Source organism: Lontra canadensis, unplaced genomic scaffold (genome assembly GCF_010015895.1).
Source record: "Lontra canadensis isolate GAN:19392208 unplaced genomic scaffold, GSC_riverotter_1.0 scaffold17, whole genome shotgun sequence".
In the NCBI taxonomy this organism is placed as follows: domain Eukaryota; kingdom Metazoa; phylum Chordata; class Mammalia; order Carnivora; family Mustelidae; genus Lontra; species Lontra canadensis.
Genome location: NW_022631011.1, coordinates 21832461 through 21849817, shown reverse-complemented (window position 1 = coordinate 21849817; position 17357 = coordinate 21832461). Strand labels below are relative to the sequence as shown.

Genomic DNA, 17357 nt, shown 5'->3' with positions numbered 1-17357 from the left:
AAGAGCCACACTTTTTTTTTTTTTTCCTTTTGTACCAACATCGTGCTATGTACATAGAAATTCCTCAGTAATATTTAATTAGTGATTCCATAGGTGAAAAATAAGTGAATTTGGAATAATTCAGGGAGTAGGTAGATTGAGCTGATATAAATAACAACTGATATTTTTAAAGGCACTTTAAGGTTTTCTAAAATGCTTCTCAAGCAGTCTTATTTGTACCTCAGAATAACCTGTAGAGGAAATTGGCTTGGAGAGGCTAAGAGACTTGCTCCTGAAACTCAGATCCCTTTCCTTCTAAGTTTGTACTATTTCCCAGATGAGTTGACTCTTAAGTACAAATATGAGATTAAATCTGGGGATGGACCGCCCGGTAAAATGTCCTCACCAGCAGAGGGCGCAGGACCACACATGGGTCTTAGAATATAACAGGTTTGTGTACTGGCCCAGTTAAGAGCTAGATGTCCTTGGGGAAATTATTACATTTTTCTAAGCCTCCTCTGTAAAATATTGATCATAACACACCACCACCCCTCCTTGCAGAGTACAAAGGATTGGAAATAGAAATATTCTGTGGCTGCACACAGTAGGTGAACAATAAACCATATCTCTCATGGTCCCTATAAGAAAATCTATCACGGGAACTGTGCAGAGGTTAAATAAGATATTGATTCTTGTTTGATGCTTTAATAAATATTTGAAATTAGTCCGCATGTTTGCCACTTAAAATAGACAAAGAGTTATATCAGATGGACAAAAAAATGAAGATTGATGAAAAAACTGACATGTGGGCAAAAGTGTTGCAGCAAACTGCAACAACCTTTCTGGATGGGAAGCCTTAAAAACATGACACTGAATTTGCCCTAGTATCTGTTTAACTAAGAAAATACCGGATGGTAACAAGATTTAGAAAAACCAAGGAAGTCATCACCACTCTCTTTATAACAGCAAAACTGGAAACAACCTAAATGTTCAATAAAGGGTACAGGTTTAATAATTATAAGATCTCCATCAAACTGAACACTATGCAGCCATTAAAATGATTCCATAAAAGAATATTCTAAATGAAAAGATGATCGCAACACAGCAAGCAAAAATCACAACACAGGAACAGCGTGCTTTAGCCTGTTTAAAAGTACGGGACAGACATAAAAAGTTCAAAAGTTATCTGCACAGCAGATGAGATTGTTAGTGATGCTTTCTTACTAAAATTTCTCTTTATCTTATTCTCTAAATGTTGTGCAATTAACATTTATCATTTTTGTAAGAAAAAAAGAGTTACTTAATATGAACAAAGAGCTGGTGTCTTTCATTTAACAAGGCCTTCGGGCACAACCAGGCCAGTGGTCATGCAAATTAAGTTAATTGTAATAAAGCCACTTGGAAGTTTTGAGGTAGTTGGTTAAACAAAATCATTAAACTCCTAATGAAATTTCACAGAGCTGGTCACCAAGCTTTGACTTAGCTTCTGTAAGGCTGCTATAAATAGATCCCATTCTCTACTTTTTCAAAAGGCCTAAAAACGGCATAAAATATGAACAATTGTTCATGCAAAGGGCCATGTGCCATGTTTGTCCTAAGCAAATGTAACCTGAAACTCACCCATATCTTGTACACTCCAGGCTCAGTGCACATCTCTGGTGTATTTGCTCCACATTACTCAATTTACTTTCCTAAACTTGAAGTGGAGTGGAATTTCAATGTAGAGTTACCCATTAGTTCCAGAGCTAAATTTAAACCTTTAATTAAATTAATCCCCGATGGTAAACACATTGCTTCTCCCTCAGAAAAGTGTAGAGAGGTGTCTTAGATGGCGCTAAGCTTAATCAAGTGTGACAATTGTTCCTTACTACATTTGGTATGTCACCCAAACCGCACAGGGAAACCGGTACACGTTTCTCAGGTCGGTCCTGGTGCCCCCTAGCCCACCACCCTCCTCAGCCAACACAGGCATTTGGTGGGGCTGGAGCTCCGAGGTACAGCATGCCAACTGCTCCTGAACGATCTTCCAATCCTTGGGCAGGGACCCGTCTTAAGAGAAGATAGGGTAGGTGCCAAACGGATGTTTATGAAATAAATGACAGAAAGTAACCATACTGTTCCCAGTTTATATGGGATAAAACGAGATCATAAGCCGCAAATTGTGCAGGGTGACAAGGGGGAAAAGGGTATGAGGCCATCATGGCTTTTCTCGGTCTTCATAGAGTGAAAATTGACGTTGGCCTTTGCTAATAGAGAGATGAAAAGTGACGGCACCATCACATAGGGATGTGTAAATCAGTCTGCCCACACAGAGGACGTTCAAATACGCCTGGGCTCTTAAGCACGGAGGGGCGTGCATTTACCTCAAGGGGCTGCACCCTCCGCCTGCGAATGAATGAGACACAACCGTTAAGGCTTAAGCGGCAGCTTTGAGGTGGGACTATCCACAGACGGGGTTGCGGACCTGCCCGTGCTAACTATTAACAAGGATCTATTTCTCAGGGCCCAACGGCGGCGCGGGGTCCAGTTAAGGAGCTCGTGGGCCAGATCTCAGCGTCCCTCCAAGTAACTATCCTGCAGACCCACACAACTCTCCCGGGGCCACATCCTCAAGCCGCGCGACTCCGGGGTCCTGCTGGCACCCCCAATTCCCAGTGCGGGCAAGGCGGCGAAACGTGCTCGCCTCCCTTAGCTGGGTCCCGCGCGCCCTGGGAGCCACCAGCTCCCCGCAGGAAGCTCGGGCTACCTGGACCGCCAGCAAGATTCCCCCGCCCCGCCACTCGCTCGGCTTTCCCTTCCTCCTCCTCCGGCCCCTCGCCTCCCGCCGCCTGCCTCCGCGGCCGCCGCCTGCGGCTTTGTTTTCCTCCCAGGTTTCATTCCCCACACGTGATACTGTGTTATTGCAAAGAGCTCTTCGGAGCGCGAGCGCAGGGCGCGCGCACCTATAAATACGGGCTGCCGGGCCGGACGGCCGGAGACCGCAGGGGCGGGCAGGGCCCGGGACCCGGCGATCCGCGGCCGGTCGGCCAGCCAGCCAGCGAGGAAGCCGCGCGCGTGGGCCGGGGCAGCGGCGTCCCCGGCCGCAGCACCGAGGGGCGAGCATGGCCCGCCCGCGGGGGGGCCGGGCCGCCGTGCACGCCGCCCGCGCCCCGCGCCCTGCCCAGCCCGGGTCACCCGCGCTCGCGCTCGCCGCTTAGCACTCCGGCGCCTCTCGCTTTTCCGGGCAGCGCGGAAATATCGCCGCAGACGGACACAATGGCGGCGACTGCCGCCACCGCCGGCACGGCCGCCTGCAGCAGCAGGAGCAGCAACAGCAGCAGCAGCAGCAGCGCCGGCACCGACGCCGCGGGCACCAGCGGATTGCAGCAGCCGCCGCCGCCGCAGCCCCAGCCCGCGGCCGCCGCGCCGGCCCAGCCGCGGCCGCCCGAGCCCCCCAGGAAGCCGCGTATGGACCCGCGGCGCCGCCAGGCTGCCCTCTCCTTCCTCACCAACATCTCGCTGGACGGCCGGCCGCCGTTGCAGGACGAGGGGTGGGGCGGCGGCGAGGAGAGCGGCGCGGCCAAGCCGGGCGCCGGCAGCGCCTGCGGCGCGAGGACTCGGCTCTGCCTGATCGCCGCCGCCGAGCGGGGCGGCTGTAACGCGCTCGCCGCGGCGGGCACGGCGGCGGCGGTGGCAGCCGGATGGGGCCCCTGCCTCCCGCAGCCCTCGCCGCTGCCACCCCTGGTCCCCGGCGGCCACGCTGCGGGGCCCGGCCCCGGGGCGACCCGGGGCTTCGTGAGCCCCTTGGGCGCGGGCCGGGCGTCGGGGGAGCAGTTACAGCCGCCCCGGCCGGCCCCTCTCGCCTACTGCGCTCCGCCGCAGCCGCCCGACGGGCCCCGGGACGCCGGGCAGGAGGAGTTGGAGGAGGACGATGCCTTTTTCAGCGTGCAGGTGCCGGCGGCCGCCTTTTTAGGCTCCGGGACCCCCGGGAGTGGGAGCGGCAGTCGGGGTCGCCTCAACTCGTTCACTCAGGGAATCCTGCCCATCGCCTTCTCCAGGCAGACTTCGCAGAACTACTGCTCCCTGGAACAGCCGGGCCAGGGGGCCAGCACCAGCGCCTTGGAACAGTTGCAGAGGTCCCGGTGAGTAGGCAGGACGCGACGCGCGCCTAACCCCTAGGTTCCTCCCGGCAGGCGCCTGGCCGCGGGACACGGGTCGCGCCCACCTTCCCGCGCCCTGGCGGATCCCCGGGCTTCTGGCCCAAATTCCAAACCACGAGGGCACGCGAAAGAGGGACTGTGTTCACAGGTGTGTGCGTGAGCCCGCCTTTCGCAGAGCAGAAGCATCACGCTTCACGCTGGGAGTCCGGACTTGGGAGTTGCAGGAGCCCATTAAACCGCGCCCAAACCTCCCATTGCAAGGAGGAGATCATGAACTTCTAGAAATCCTGTCCAGACCCAGAGGCGCGCTCTCCCCACGCCAGGCAAGACCTGGCGGGGCGCAAAGTCCAGCGGTGGGTCTGTCCGGCCCGCCGAGTGGCGCGTGTGAGCCTGAGCTTCTCGAAGACGCGCGGTGAATCCCTCCTGAGGGGAGTTACTGCCTACCCTCAGAGTGGTCCACCGTCCCAGGAAAACTTGGCGTTTTCCTTTTGCTTTCCTAAGAAATGGAAAATCCTTACATTTCCTTGCACCGGGTTTTGGAGTTTGGGGAGAGGGAGGAAATAGGGCTTGAGGATTTTTTTTTTTTTTCCTCCATTCCAAGATGAATTTGTTAGAATTAGTTACAAGCTTGTATTTGCCAGCTTCAGTCCTCTGCAGGTTTTATGCATCTTAGCAAAAATCTGAAATGTTGGACATTTGCTTATTGTGGCAGACATAGCTGGAGTTTGTCAACATATGTTCAGAGGACAGTTGGGAATTAGGTCTGTGTCAGAAGCGGGACCAGAGTTTGGAAAAGAACCTGCGTGGGGAGCAGTGGAGAAATACAGGCCTGTTTCCTGGGAGGGAGTATCCTCCCTTGTTCACTAATAAGGCCTGGTAGCCTCTGGGGTCTCCATTTCCCCTTCTGAAATGAAAACATTTCGCAGACCTCAAGATGAGAAAGGAGAATATTTTCTGTTATATACTGTACTGTACTGCTCTTCTGTACTGCTCTTCTGAAACCTCAGACATTTTTTCTGCCCCAAGTAAGAAGGTGGCTCTGTTGGAAAACTTCACTTCCTCCCCCAACGGGCAGATGGGGAAAAACAAGCCAGTCTCCTCCAGAAATTTGCTCTGAGTCTCCTTCTTCCCCAAAGGTTCGTGAGCCTGCCTGGTGTGTAGCCTCACGGTGTGATTGCACATGGGCTGCGGGGAGGGGTGTGGAACAGGGAGGCAGCCTCGTGATTGCACGGATGAATGAGAGACGCTGAGCACAGGTGACTGGCTCTGGCATTTCTGGTCCGAGCAAGCATTTATCCGTTAGCGGGCAAGTGCACAGGAGGGGAATCCCTTCCTTTCTGGGCGACTGTTGCGGGCTCAGCAGTTTCTGGGCAGCTCGCTGTTACCACTGGCTCATAATGACTCTATAGTTTGAGTGTTAGCCCAGCCAGGCCAGAGGATCATGACAGGAATTGTAATAAACATACATGTTATTCTAAGCTAGTGTGCTGGGCTGGCCTGTGTCTCATGGTGGACAGATGAGTTTCTGTGCTAAAAGCAGCTGGAGATCAGATTACCTCACACTTAGTCTCCAAGAATCTCATTGCAGGAGATATGGAGGATCTTCGGTGTTACTGTTTCTTTTCTTTTCAGATTTTATTTTTAAGTTATCTCTACACCCAGCATGGGGCTGGAACTTAGAACCCTGAGATCAGGAGTTACATGGTCCACCGACTGAGCCAGCCAGGCGCCCCTGTGTTATTTCTGATCCAAAGAGTAGCCAGAATTGGATCTCCAGTCCTGTAAATATGAACCCCCTTGGATGTTTTATGGAGTACCCCCCCCCCAACCCCAGCACACACATTAGGATGAGTCAGTCAATTGAAGATACTTCCTGACAGTCACATTCGTCTTACTACTTAGGAATTATCCCTATCTGGTAACTTGATAGAGGCATTTTTTTTTTTTTTTTTAATTACAGCTGTCAACAGAAACCGCATGAGATTTAGCTTACAGAGAAGAGGTGAATGGGTAAAAGAAGGATTTAAGAAAGGCCTTGAAGAGCCTAGCTTGGCCACAGCTGTTGGAGTGGTCATGAACTTGAAATATTCTAGGATGCTTTGTTTCTGACACCATGCTGCTTTTGGGAATTTTGTCAGAATCGTGCTGCCTTTATGGCCACTAACGAGTACTTTCACCTGCCTAGACGGTGTGAGGTAGAGTACAGACTCATCTGAATAGGGCCCAGGGCCAGTTTACAGGAATCTCAGGGGTGCCTCCCTTTAAGAAACCGCCCGGCCAGCTTGGTTCTGTATACTACTTCATGGTTGTTCTCTTGGGATGTCCTTTTTAAATCAAATTATACCTTCCATGCATGTATCTCTTACTGTTTAAGGAATTCCATAGACCCTTGCTGTTCAAAAGTGTGGGCTCTGGGAACCCGAGCTTCACCAGAGTTCTTAGAAATACACACTCTCTGGTCCTACTCCAGATTACTTGAGTGCAAATCTGCATTTTTTTTTTTTTTAAAGATTTTATTTATTTGACAGAGATCACAAGTAGGCAGAGAGGCAGGCAGAGAGAGAGGGAAGCAGGCTCCCTGCTGAGCAGAGAGCCCGATGCGGGGCTCAATCCCAGAACCCTGGGATCAGGACCCGAGCTGAAAGGCAGAGGCTTTAACCCACTGAGCCACCCGGGCACCCTGCAAATCGGCATTTTTAACAAGAACCCCAGATGATTCATACACAAATGAAAGCTTGGAAGGCATTGCCATAGTTAATCTGAAATCTGCCTTTTATGATGAACTTGAGATATCCTAGATTGGGTTTGTTATGAATACATAAAATCAGAATTTCACAATCTGAAACCGTGAAATGTCCTGTGTTATTTCCGTCTGCCCACTGGTAAAAATCGCAGTCACTGCTCAGACTTCTAGACCTTGAAATATGTCAGAGGAAAGTTTCTGGGCCCAGGCACCATTTCTGCGCCCTGGGCTGGACATTTGACCTACATCTCTGAATCTGCATAGGCACATCTGTGTGTAGGTGGTTTCCCAGAGCCAGTGCTGGCCAAGATGGGAACCCGGACCTGGGACATCCGAGGCTGCCATCTTTTCCTCTGCCACTCAGCTGTGTGGTTATGCCTTGCGTGTGGTAGGCCCTAGAACAATTTTGGAGCTGTGGGCTGGAAATGTTTGTCTGGGATACAGCAGGCCAGTCCTACTGGTGTGATTCTCTACTCTTTAGTCACCCCCTCTCCCATTTAACCTTTGTTTGGGCCCCCTGCTGCGTCTGCTACTGTCTCCTTTGGAGCGTCTAGGGAACCCAGTCCTGTGGGCCTGGGCGTCTTCCCAGCCTGATGGACAGAGCTCCAGTCCTGGGAAGCCAGCATGCTGGGGTTTGCTCTCTGTCAGAGGTGGGAAGCCAAAAAGATGCCCTCTAGCTTGACACTCTGTTGTATGCTGTGCTTGGGCAGTGCCAGCTGCTTGGGGAAGATGTTAATAGGTGAAAGGGAGTGTAAATTTATAAGGTGTGTTTTAAGGCTTCCTTTCACTTTAGACATCTCATCTCCTGCTGCAGCCGCCAGCAATCCTGGCTGCTCCACTTCCTCGAGCTTCTGAATGGCAGACAGCTGCCCAGAAGCACAGAGTCGAGCCCAGCTGAACCAGTGTGAGCCATCAGGCCTGCCTGAGGACCCTGCGTGGTGACCAGGGAATTAATTTAAAAATACACAAGGGCTTTCCTTCTTAGAGCACCTGCGTTAGCATTGTGCTTTGTGGGTGGAGAGTTCATTCGTACATGGAAAGAGAGCCGCGGTGCAAAAGAACTCCCAAGTCTTGGGTTCAAATTTTGAAGCCACTGTGAGACCCTGGGCAAATTAATCAGCCTTTTTGGGTCTGAATTCCTCTAGAGAGCCAGGGGTGGGGGCTGTGTCTTGGGCCCTTTCAAGTGTGAACTGGGCTTACATCATTGAGGGCTGAGGGCTGCCTCTGAGGGGGCATATCCCCCCCGCCCCATATCCGGGCTTCTCAAATGTAAATGTATTTAGAATCCCCTGAGACCTTGGGGAAAAAATGGGAAAATTCTGATCCTGCAGGTCCACGAGAGCCTGGATTCTGCATTTCTACAGCTTCCTGCAAATGCAAATGGACAGCCTTTTGAGGAGGAAGGCTTGACTAGCTGCTAGGATTGTTCCAATTGTAAGAGTGAGGAAACCAGGTCTCCTCTCGGAGTTGTGAAATAATGGGCTCAAGGTCACTCCACCCGCTGGGGCAGGGCTCAGGCTGCTTGAGCTGACCACCTCTCCCTCTGCCTTGCCCCTCTTCGGTTGAATGTCAAGGTGCTGTATCCGCAGTCCCTGCCTTCACTGAAAAGAAAACTAGGTGGGCTGACCAGGAGGTCTACAGCCAGAATAACAGAAGGGAGATGGACGTTTTCTCTCAGCTTGTCACCTCCTTGTTTTGGGACCTCAGGCAAGTCGCCACCCCGTGTACCTGTTGTAAGCCACCTGACCCATCTGGGTTTTAGAAATCCAGACAGGACTTTGATCTCCTCCAGCAGTCAGCAAACCCATCTTTCCACAGCATGAATGACCAAAGCTGCAGTCCCAGGCAGGCTCGGCCCTGGTCAGGACGCTTACCCAAGACTAAGCGGAGGCCGTGCCTTGCCAGGGACTGAGGTCAGTGGCCCGAGGTTCACCCGCTGCCCTCCCCTTTGCACTCACAAAGCCTGTAATGTTGTGGGCAAACTCAGAAAGGGAAATAAATCGGAAGCCTGCTCACCGCTGGCAAGGGCCCAGAAAGGGCAGCTAGTTCAAGTTTGACCTTTTTTCCTTTGGAAAGGGGGTGGGGGAGCTGCAGCATGGCTCTGTACCCTGTCCCCACAGCTGGCCCAGGGAGCTCTGCCTGCATGGACTTTTTCCCATTGGAAGGAGAGCTGTTTGGTGGGGAGAGGGACCTGGTGCTAGGTAGCCTTTCAAGCACACTGGGAAGGAAAACGGGGTGAGGCCCGGTGAGGTGTCATGGTGTGAATCAGGAATTCCCATCAGCACTTGGCAGCTCTGGATTCTGGGCCAGCCCCTGCCAGGCCTGCTAACTCTGGACAGGTCATTTTCTACGTTTATGGACTTAAAGGGCTGGGATAGGTGAGCTGCCACTCTTCTGGCACGGGGCTCTGAGTGGCTCAGTCATGGGCCTGCTGCTGAGGACGGGGCGTGTTCAGCTCAGGTCCGGTGGATCACCTAGCCTTAGAATCGGATGCAGAAGTGGCACTGAGTTGGCCCCACGTGGCTCCAGTTGGCGGGAGGTGTTCTGATGAATGAAGGACTGAGTGGGTTTCCCCTGGTGTCGGGGAGAACTTTCCAAACACCCTCAGCTGTGCTCCTTCTGGCAGTGAAGGTGTGATAACTGGACTGGCCACTTTCGGAGGCCATCCATGCTGGAAGCCACTGCCTCGTGAGTTGGTCAGTCCCCAACCAATACCACCCCATTGAGAAAGAGGTCTGTGCTGACCTCCTCTCTTGCTCAGGGGCCTTCAGGTTGGCAAAGCTCTTTGTAGACCCTGATTCCAGCCCCATAACAACATGGAGGGGCAGGAATCCAAGGCCACAGAGTGAGCAAAGGGTGACTTGAAGTACTTTGAGGTAGAGGAAATTTTAGTTTGGGGACTTACCGTCTTGTGTCATTTATTCAACAAACGTTGAATATTGACTCTCATTGGTGAGGTGCCAGTGGGCTAGTCATGGGAGGTAGGGACATAAAGGGGGGGGGTCCCTGTCTGTTGGGAGATATAAATAGCAAATGGACCAGTCTTTCCAGTGATAAGTGCTCTGTTAGAGGTGCACGTGTTGTTTTGGGCCCCCACCAAGGTGGGAACATAATGCCCTCCCCTGTGGGACCGGGCTCAGTGCCTTGACACAGTATTTTTATTTACCAAACATGTGCCAAGCATTATTTGAAGCTCTTAATGAGGATTAAGCAAGTTTATACTTAATAAATGCCCTGAGACAACATTACTGCATCACCCCCTTTCTGAAGCAGAGGGTCCCAGAGCCTGTACAGGGGCTGGGTTCAAATGCAGCCTGGGTTCAAAGGATGCCTGGGTGGCTCAGTGGGTTAAGCATCTGCCTTCTGCTCAGGTCATGATCCCAGGGTCCTGGGGTCAAGCCCCATATCCGGCTCACTGCTCAGCAGGAAGCCTGCTTCTCCCTCTCCCTACAACCCCATATTCTCTTTTAGCTCTCTCTCTCTCATATAATATTTGAGATATATATATGTCATATATAAAATATATAACATACAAATAATATAATATATAATATAATATAGAATATAAATATATAACATAAATAATGTAATATATATAATATAAAAATATATGATACATATATATTACATATATAATGTGTATTATATATAAGTAATATATAATAAATAAAATCTTGCAAGAAAGTGTTAAAGATGCGGGTAGTCTGGCTCCCAAGTCTGTGCTGTGGTTCGAGTCAGGCTCATAAGCACTCCTTCCCCAGGGCTTCTGCTGAACAGGGCAGAGGGTGGTCTACATGACTGGAGGGCCTTGCGAGCCCTGTGGTTTAGGTTTCTGCCTTTCTGGCCTTCAGGGAGGACCTCTGGGGCCCAGGGCCCAGAGGATAGTCCCGGCTGGACGAGGATTCTGACGACTCCAGTAACCTGGTCCTGCTGAGTTGCCCGCCTGGCCTCCTGAGCTCGTCTCAGCCACATCTGGCTGCCTCTGGCTTCCCATTGCTGTGTCTGTGCTTCTGCTGGTCTATAGCGAGGGGCCAGGAAAGAGCGGGACTGAGCCTGAGCCTGGCCCTGCCGTCACCCACTGTGGCCCCGCCCTTCTGCCGCCTTTGTGGCGAGGCTGTCATCCATGAAATGGGAACAGTACTGCTTCCCTCCTGGGTGTGTTTTCTGTTTGGACCTGCCGTGTCTTCTTCCTCTGTATCCCTTTCCCCCAACTCCGCGGTCGGCCAGCTGCTGCCCACGGGCTGTTTTCCATAACATCTTCTGGGAAACTGCCACACCCGATTTTTCTTTTCTTCTTTTTCTTTTTTTAAGATTTTATTTATTTATTTGACAGATCACAAGTAGTCAGAGAGGGGGAAGCAGGTTCCCCACCGAACAGAGAGCCCAACGCGGGGCTCCATCCCAGGACCCTGGGACCATGACCTGAGCGGAAAGCAGAGGCCCAACCCACTGAGCCACCCAGGCTCCCCCACTGGTTTTTTTCTGTATTGTCTTTGGCTGCCCTGGGCTGCAGGAACCCCAGTGAGAAGGTGTGGCAGAGAGCATGGTCCCAAAGCCTAAGCTAGTTCTTCTCTGGCTCCTTACAGGAGACATGTGCGACCCCCCGCCCCAGCCCAGCCCTCCGAACCCCAGAGGTGTGCACTGGTGTCGCCCTGTCCTCTTCCCGCACCGCCCCCCACAACTCTCCTTGCCTCCTGGGTGGGGGCTCCTGGCTTCTGTTTGGGCCTGCCCACTCCTCCCCCTGGCTGGTAGAGGGAACTTTCTGAAACCCACATCTGACCCTGTCCCACTTTAAATTCCTTGTATTTCACATGTGGCCACCTTCTGGCAAACACTGCAAACCCCCGGCCCCCCCCCAACCGTGTCCTCCCCCTCCCCCACCTGTCATGTCCAGGCCTGCTGATTTTCCATGGAGCACAGAGGGCTGTGGCACTCAACCGGCTTCCCCAGGGGAGGGTCCCTACTCCCCTTCCACCAGATGCTCCTTCCTTTCTGACCCATCACCCCACAGAGCCCTCATGTTTGGCACTGAGCACCCTCTCCGGGCCTTGACTTTATTCTTTCCCGGTGCATACGGGCCCTGACCCCTCCCTGGTTGTTGGCCCTTTGGGGGCTGGTAGGTGATGATCTGGGGCTGGTTCTCAGCAGAGTGGAGCAGCTCCCTCTACAGAGCACCCACAGAATCAAGCTAAACCCACATTCCCTGACTGTTAGTAGGGAAATTTGATCCCAAGACACTGGCAAAATCGCTTGAAATTCTGCAGGGTACCTTGGTCTTCAAGGTAACGATAATCCTGGTACCCACCCCCCCCAGCCTTTTAGGTCTTTTCTTTTCATGCTGGGGTCACTCCCAACCCGTTATTTAGTAAAACAACCTCACCACCACCTCTTCCTCAGTTCTGCAATAAGGAACCTCCCCACTTGGATGTTTCTGTCCTCATCCTGGGGGTGAGACAGGTGCAGGTGGTATAAATTGTACCCCTAACCCCACCCACCCCTGTCTGCCTCTCCCCTTCCCTGGGGAGGGGAGGGAACATGTATGGAGTTCTGAGTGCCTTCCAAAGTCCTGTGTGCTTTACATGCATCGTTTTGTTTCAGTAATGCAGCATTCCTGTGGAATAGGGAGGCTATCCATCTTAGAGCTATGGAGGCAGAGGCTTGGAGAGGGGTAAAGGGAACTTGGCTGAAGGCCCAGCTGGGATCTGGAGCTGGGATTTGAACTCTGGTTTGTAAGTGGGTTTCTGCTAGAGCCGGTGTGTGATAGTTGGCTCCTACAGAGGTGGTTAGAGACAACCAACAGGGGATCTGAGCTGGTTGATAGCCTGAAATCAGTCCTGATGGGAATATTTACACCCTGGGAATCAGTCAGCTTTGCCAGCGGGGATGATTCTTCTTTTTTTCCACCCCCCTCTAGAGAACTGGTTTACCAGCATATCATTTGGTTCCATTCTCCCCCTGGGGGGCTGTGCACAATGTCACCATCAGGGGAAGAGTATTGAAAACCAGAGGTTTTTTTGTGTTTTTGTTTTGTTTTGTTTTTATATAAGAATCAGCTACTTCACACAATGTTGTAAATGTCCCCAAAGTTCACCACCAGTTACTTTCCACCTCAGAAAAAGGTCAGACCCCCCCCTTATATTTCAGCCTGTGTACAATTTAAAAACCAGGCTTTTCACAGGCACTGTGGAGCTCGAACAGACCGTATCGTATTATGTGTAGGAATCACGTATTAGCCGTTATTCTCTTTTACAAACTATGTGATGTTGTATTTTTATTTTTGGTTTTTAAAAGCCTCCAAGAACATATAATCAATCAGAGTTCCCGGGGTTTCTTTTCCCCCTTTTTGTTTGTGTTGTTAGCATTTTGGATAATTGCACACTAGTTTCTATTTAACAGGGTTATCATTGATGCGGCTTGGAGTTCATTGCTGCACATTTAGTTATGAAGACTAAAAAGCTTGCAAGGTGGCACATGCAAATGCCAGAAGTTTAGGACTTGGAATCTTGTGGTAATATGTGTGTGCGTGAGAGGGTCTGGTTTTGCGCTTGATTTAAAGGCCAGGGCATTCACATGCCCAAGTTCAACCCCATGATAGATGACAAACCATTCAAGAAGAGAATAGTAAAATACTGAGAATGCTGGAGATGCCTAGCACACGGAGTTTTATTTTAAAGCACTTTACTCATTAACCCAGTGATTTGTAAAACCAGCGCTTATAACCCACTATCGGCTTTGATGGTCTTAGGAAGAGCGTGGGGAACGTAAGGGACCGGAAGACAGTTTTGCTTGAGGACAGACATTGGCATGCTAGGGGACAAATGGTTGATGTGGCGTTGAAAGGTGGTTTTCCTTAAGTACTGCGTTTAATGAGTTGAATAAAATTTGCTTTTGGAGGGGGAATAGTGAAGGAAGAAGAGGACAGAAGTCCAGGGTCACGTCTGGGGGGGGGTGTCATTGAGGGACTTGATTTACCCATCACCAAACAAAACATCTGATGACAGAAGTTCTCTCTGCTGCTTTGGGGCTCTGCGGTTTACAGAACGTTTTCGTAGATTATTTCATCAGGTCGTCTCAAAAAAGGCGGTGCATTAGCCATTTTATTGACTAGGAAGCGCAGACTAAGAAGAATGAAGAGGTTGGTGGACGTGAACTGTGGGTGTGACAGACCCGGAATTTTGTCTTCAGCATGTTGAAGTACAAAGAAATATTGTGCCATAGTTTTTGGCCGGCCAGCGCCTCTCAGCAGGCAGGATGCTGATTTCCACGTGATAAGCTCTGGGGCAGGCCCAAGAAGGCTGGTTGTGGAAAATTTCCCCAGTAACCTCTTGCTCCCCAATCAGAGTTCCTGCGTCCCCGCCCCTGGCGGCACGGCCTCCTCCTCAGCTAATTGGGTGAACAGATTCAAGACTGGAAAGACCAGCTTTGGAGTCGGAAGGCTCTGCCATATAGGGCGCTTTCAGGTGCCTCATTTAACCCCTTTGAACCTCAACATCCTCATCTGTAGAATGGGGGGATAAGAATGTCTGACTTTTTGGAGTGTTGCCAGCCCTGACGTAAGAATGAAGCACGAAGCACCTCGCAGAGGTTTGGTAGCTGATCCGTCTCATAACAGCCGTGAAGTCCAAGTTGCCTGCGCTTTACGCGGTCTGTTGAGAAACTTGACAGGGTCCGCTAACATCATCTGGCACGGAGTCATTAGCCTTGGTGGAGCTTGTGCTACGGTACACCGAACAGATAATTTGCTGCATTGTTTTCATTTCATAACTAGTAGTAAAGTAAAATCAGAGCAGTGAAGGAAAACGATGCCCCTTCCTTTAGGCCCTGACTTTCGCCTCTATTTGCACTGGAGTCTTGACAATTTCCATTGCCAAAATAAAGGTCTCAGGGACGGGGAAGCAAGAAGGGCTGAATTCACATGTTCAGCATTGTACACTTGGCTCTGCGGGGTGGTGAGGTGGAGGGCAACAGCTGGTCTGGCCCACACGCAGGCACGTGGAAGACGCTGCCCGGGGGTACACATGGGACTGTCTGCCTCCAAAGACAATTCTAGAAGACGTACCGTTGCTCGCTCCCTTTGCAGAAGCCACAGCCTTTGTTCCAGGGTTTGTGTGTGTTGCCTGCAGGCCTCCTTTTCTAAGCAGTATATCCCCCTAGAGGGTGAGGGACCTTGGGGCACCCCTCGGGCCCCTGTGGTTGTGACCATGAAGTCCGTTGTATGTTCCTCTGGTGTCTTGGCCTCCCCCTCTTCCCATCACTGTTCAAAGGTCCCTTTGCATGTGGCCCTCACCTCCTGCCTTGAACAGAGTTAGAGTTGGAGCTTTCTCCAGGGCTCCCAGCATGGCTTGGCTTTGGGCTGGCAGCAGCCCATGCGTCTCCGTGTGCCGGATTGTTCACACGCCTCCGCCTCCGTGTGAACAGTCAAGTGGCTTCTTTGTTCACAGATGGGTGGGGCCAGCGCCTGCCTTCCTGGAGAGAAGTAGAGCCCAAGGCAGCTGGGCTTCTGGGTAGCAAGAGAGGTCGGGCCCACTGTTGCTGCCGTGGGCGCGGGCAGCGTGATGGCTCTGTTCACTGGGTGCTGAACTGTGGATGGGAGCTTCATTTCAGAGCAAGGACAGAGGTTTCTAAGTAGGGCAAGTCTGACCTCTGGAGGCGGGTCAGATGGAGGAAGAGGACCCTAGGAATGCCTGCCTTGTGGTTTTCACCCTTTGGCATCCTCGTTGTCCCTTCAGAAAGACGAACGTGTGTATGTCCAAAATATTCACTTTGAGGGAGTTCCTCCACTTTTACACATCCAGAATTTTTGGAAGAGTGTCCGGAGGTTCATGGAGGCTGGAAGTTTTCTCCCCAAGGTGGGGATATGGGTGACAAAGCTGGTGTAGGGGTCCCAGAGGGGGGTGGGGCCTGAATGCAGAGGCAATCCCGGGGCCTCTGACCATCCCAGACATGTGATGCTAGCTTGTCATGGTGACCTGGATTGAGGGCATGCCCCTCAGGTGAAGCATTGCCTGTAATCTCTGAAGTCCCCTGGGTCACCCACCTCTGCAGCCCTCTAGGTGTGTCCCCCAACATTCAGGTCCACATGGGGCCCCAGAATGGTGATCTTATTTGGAAATAGGGTCTTTGCAGCTATAGTCAGGTCAGAACTACTGGAGTAGGGTGGGCCCTGAAGCCAGGGGCTGGTGTCTTCACAAGAAGGCCGTGTCAACACACCCAAGAGACCAAGAGGAGAATACCAGGAAAGATGGAGACGGAGAGTGAGCAGTGTATCTATGAGCCAAAGCATTGCCAGCAAGCACCAGAAGTAGAAAGACGCAGGGAAGGACGCTCCCCTAGAGCCTGCAGACGCCCAGGTTTCGAACATGTAGCTGGTCTCCTGAACTGTGAGAGAATCAAGTTCTGATTTTTGAAGCTGCCCAGCTTGCGTTAAGGTGTTATGGCGGTCCCAGGAAACACAGGCCTGGTGGTGTCACGGTGTTAGACTTGGATCCAGTTCTCCACCCGTGTGGACCAGCCTTCCTCTCCCTGGCCAGTGGGAAAGGACAGAAATCCCAATGCACAGCCTGAAGGCGTGTCTGTAGGTGGCCCAGGCACTGTGGAATTTGGTGGTGGGGGGGCGGGACCTAAACTCTGTGGTGAACAATTCTGTTTTTGTCCAGTTCTTTGTCACAGCAGTAGACCAGTCGTTCTTGGAATGTCGTCCCTGGACCAGGAGCACAGGCATCACCTAGAAACTCATTAGAAATACGCAGTTTTCCGGGCCACGCCCAACCAGTGTGAATCAGGAATTCTGGAGGCTGGGACTAGCCATCTGTCCCTGAAGGCCCTTGAGGTGCCTCTGGGGTCCATGCGAGTTTGGGAACAGTGTTGTCGCTGCGGACAAAGGCTGTTGTGTCTCTGGCTTTATTGCACCTCCGGGGAGATGTAAACAGTGTCTGGTGTTATGTGACGTATTTTCATTTTGCTTCAACACATTTATCCAAGTGCGAATCAGTGGAAGTTCTCTCCTGATGTGGGGCTCTGCTGAGGGCCTGGGTGATTCAGGTATGAGGCTGCTTGTGACTGTTTAGGCTCATGCTTTTCTGTGCCCTCCCCATCTATCCTGTGAGCTTCTAGACGTGGCTCTGAGGGCTCCCTCTTGCATCAGTCTTCCCTGCCTCCTTCGGCATTTCACAGTTCCCTCTATTTGCAGATCTTAGCTGTTTGTTCAAGTATTCCAACAGGCGTGTTGGGAGCATTCTGTCACATGCCAGGGACTGGGGTGACCTATCTGTAGGGTCATAAATAACTTTGAGTGAAGATGCATTCATTTTCCTTTTTCCTCTGACATAGAGAAGGCTATTTCTGCTTGGAGACTCTCTCAAGTTATATGCTCGTTCCCAAGTTCTTTGGCCTAAAAATTCTAATAATTATTTTTTAAGGTAAATGTTGAGCATATTAATTCCAAAAAAGAAAAAATACCGTACATCAGACTTTATTCATTTAATTTTAGTTAAAGA

At 51.4% G+C, this 17357-nt stretch overlaps 1 protein-coding gene across 2 annotated transcripts in view; it reads left to right on the top strand.

Moving 5' to 3' along the window:
- Window positions 1-2779: 2779 nt before the first annotated feature.
- The window catches only part of CABLES1 (Cdk5 and Abl enzyme substrate 1), a 109899-nt gene continuing 95321 nt past the window's right edge, over window positions 2780-17357 (top strand). Inside the window, exon 1 of one of the 2 annotated variants that reach the window (XM_032859772.1) lies at window positions 2780-4100. In XM_032859772.1, the coding sequence (XP_032715663.1) occupies window positions 3235-4100 (866 nt within the window). In that variant the 5' untranslated portion in view covers window positions 2780-3234. The remainder of the gene's footprint in view (window positions 4101-17357) is intronic. The other variant, XM_032859771.1, reaches the window with a different exon arrangement.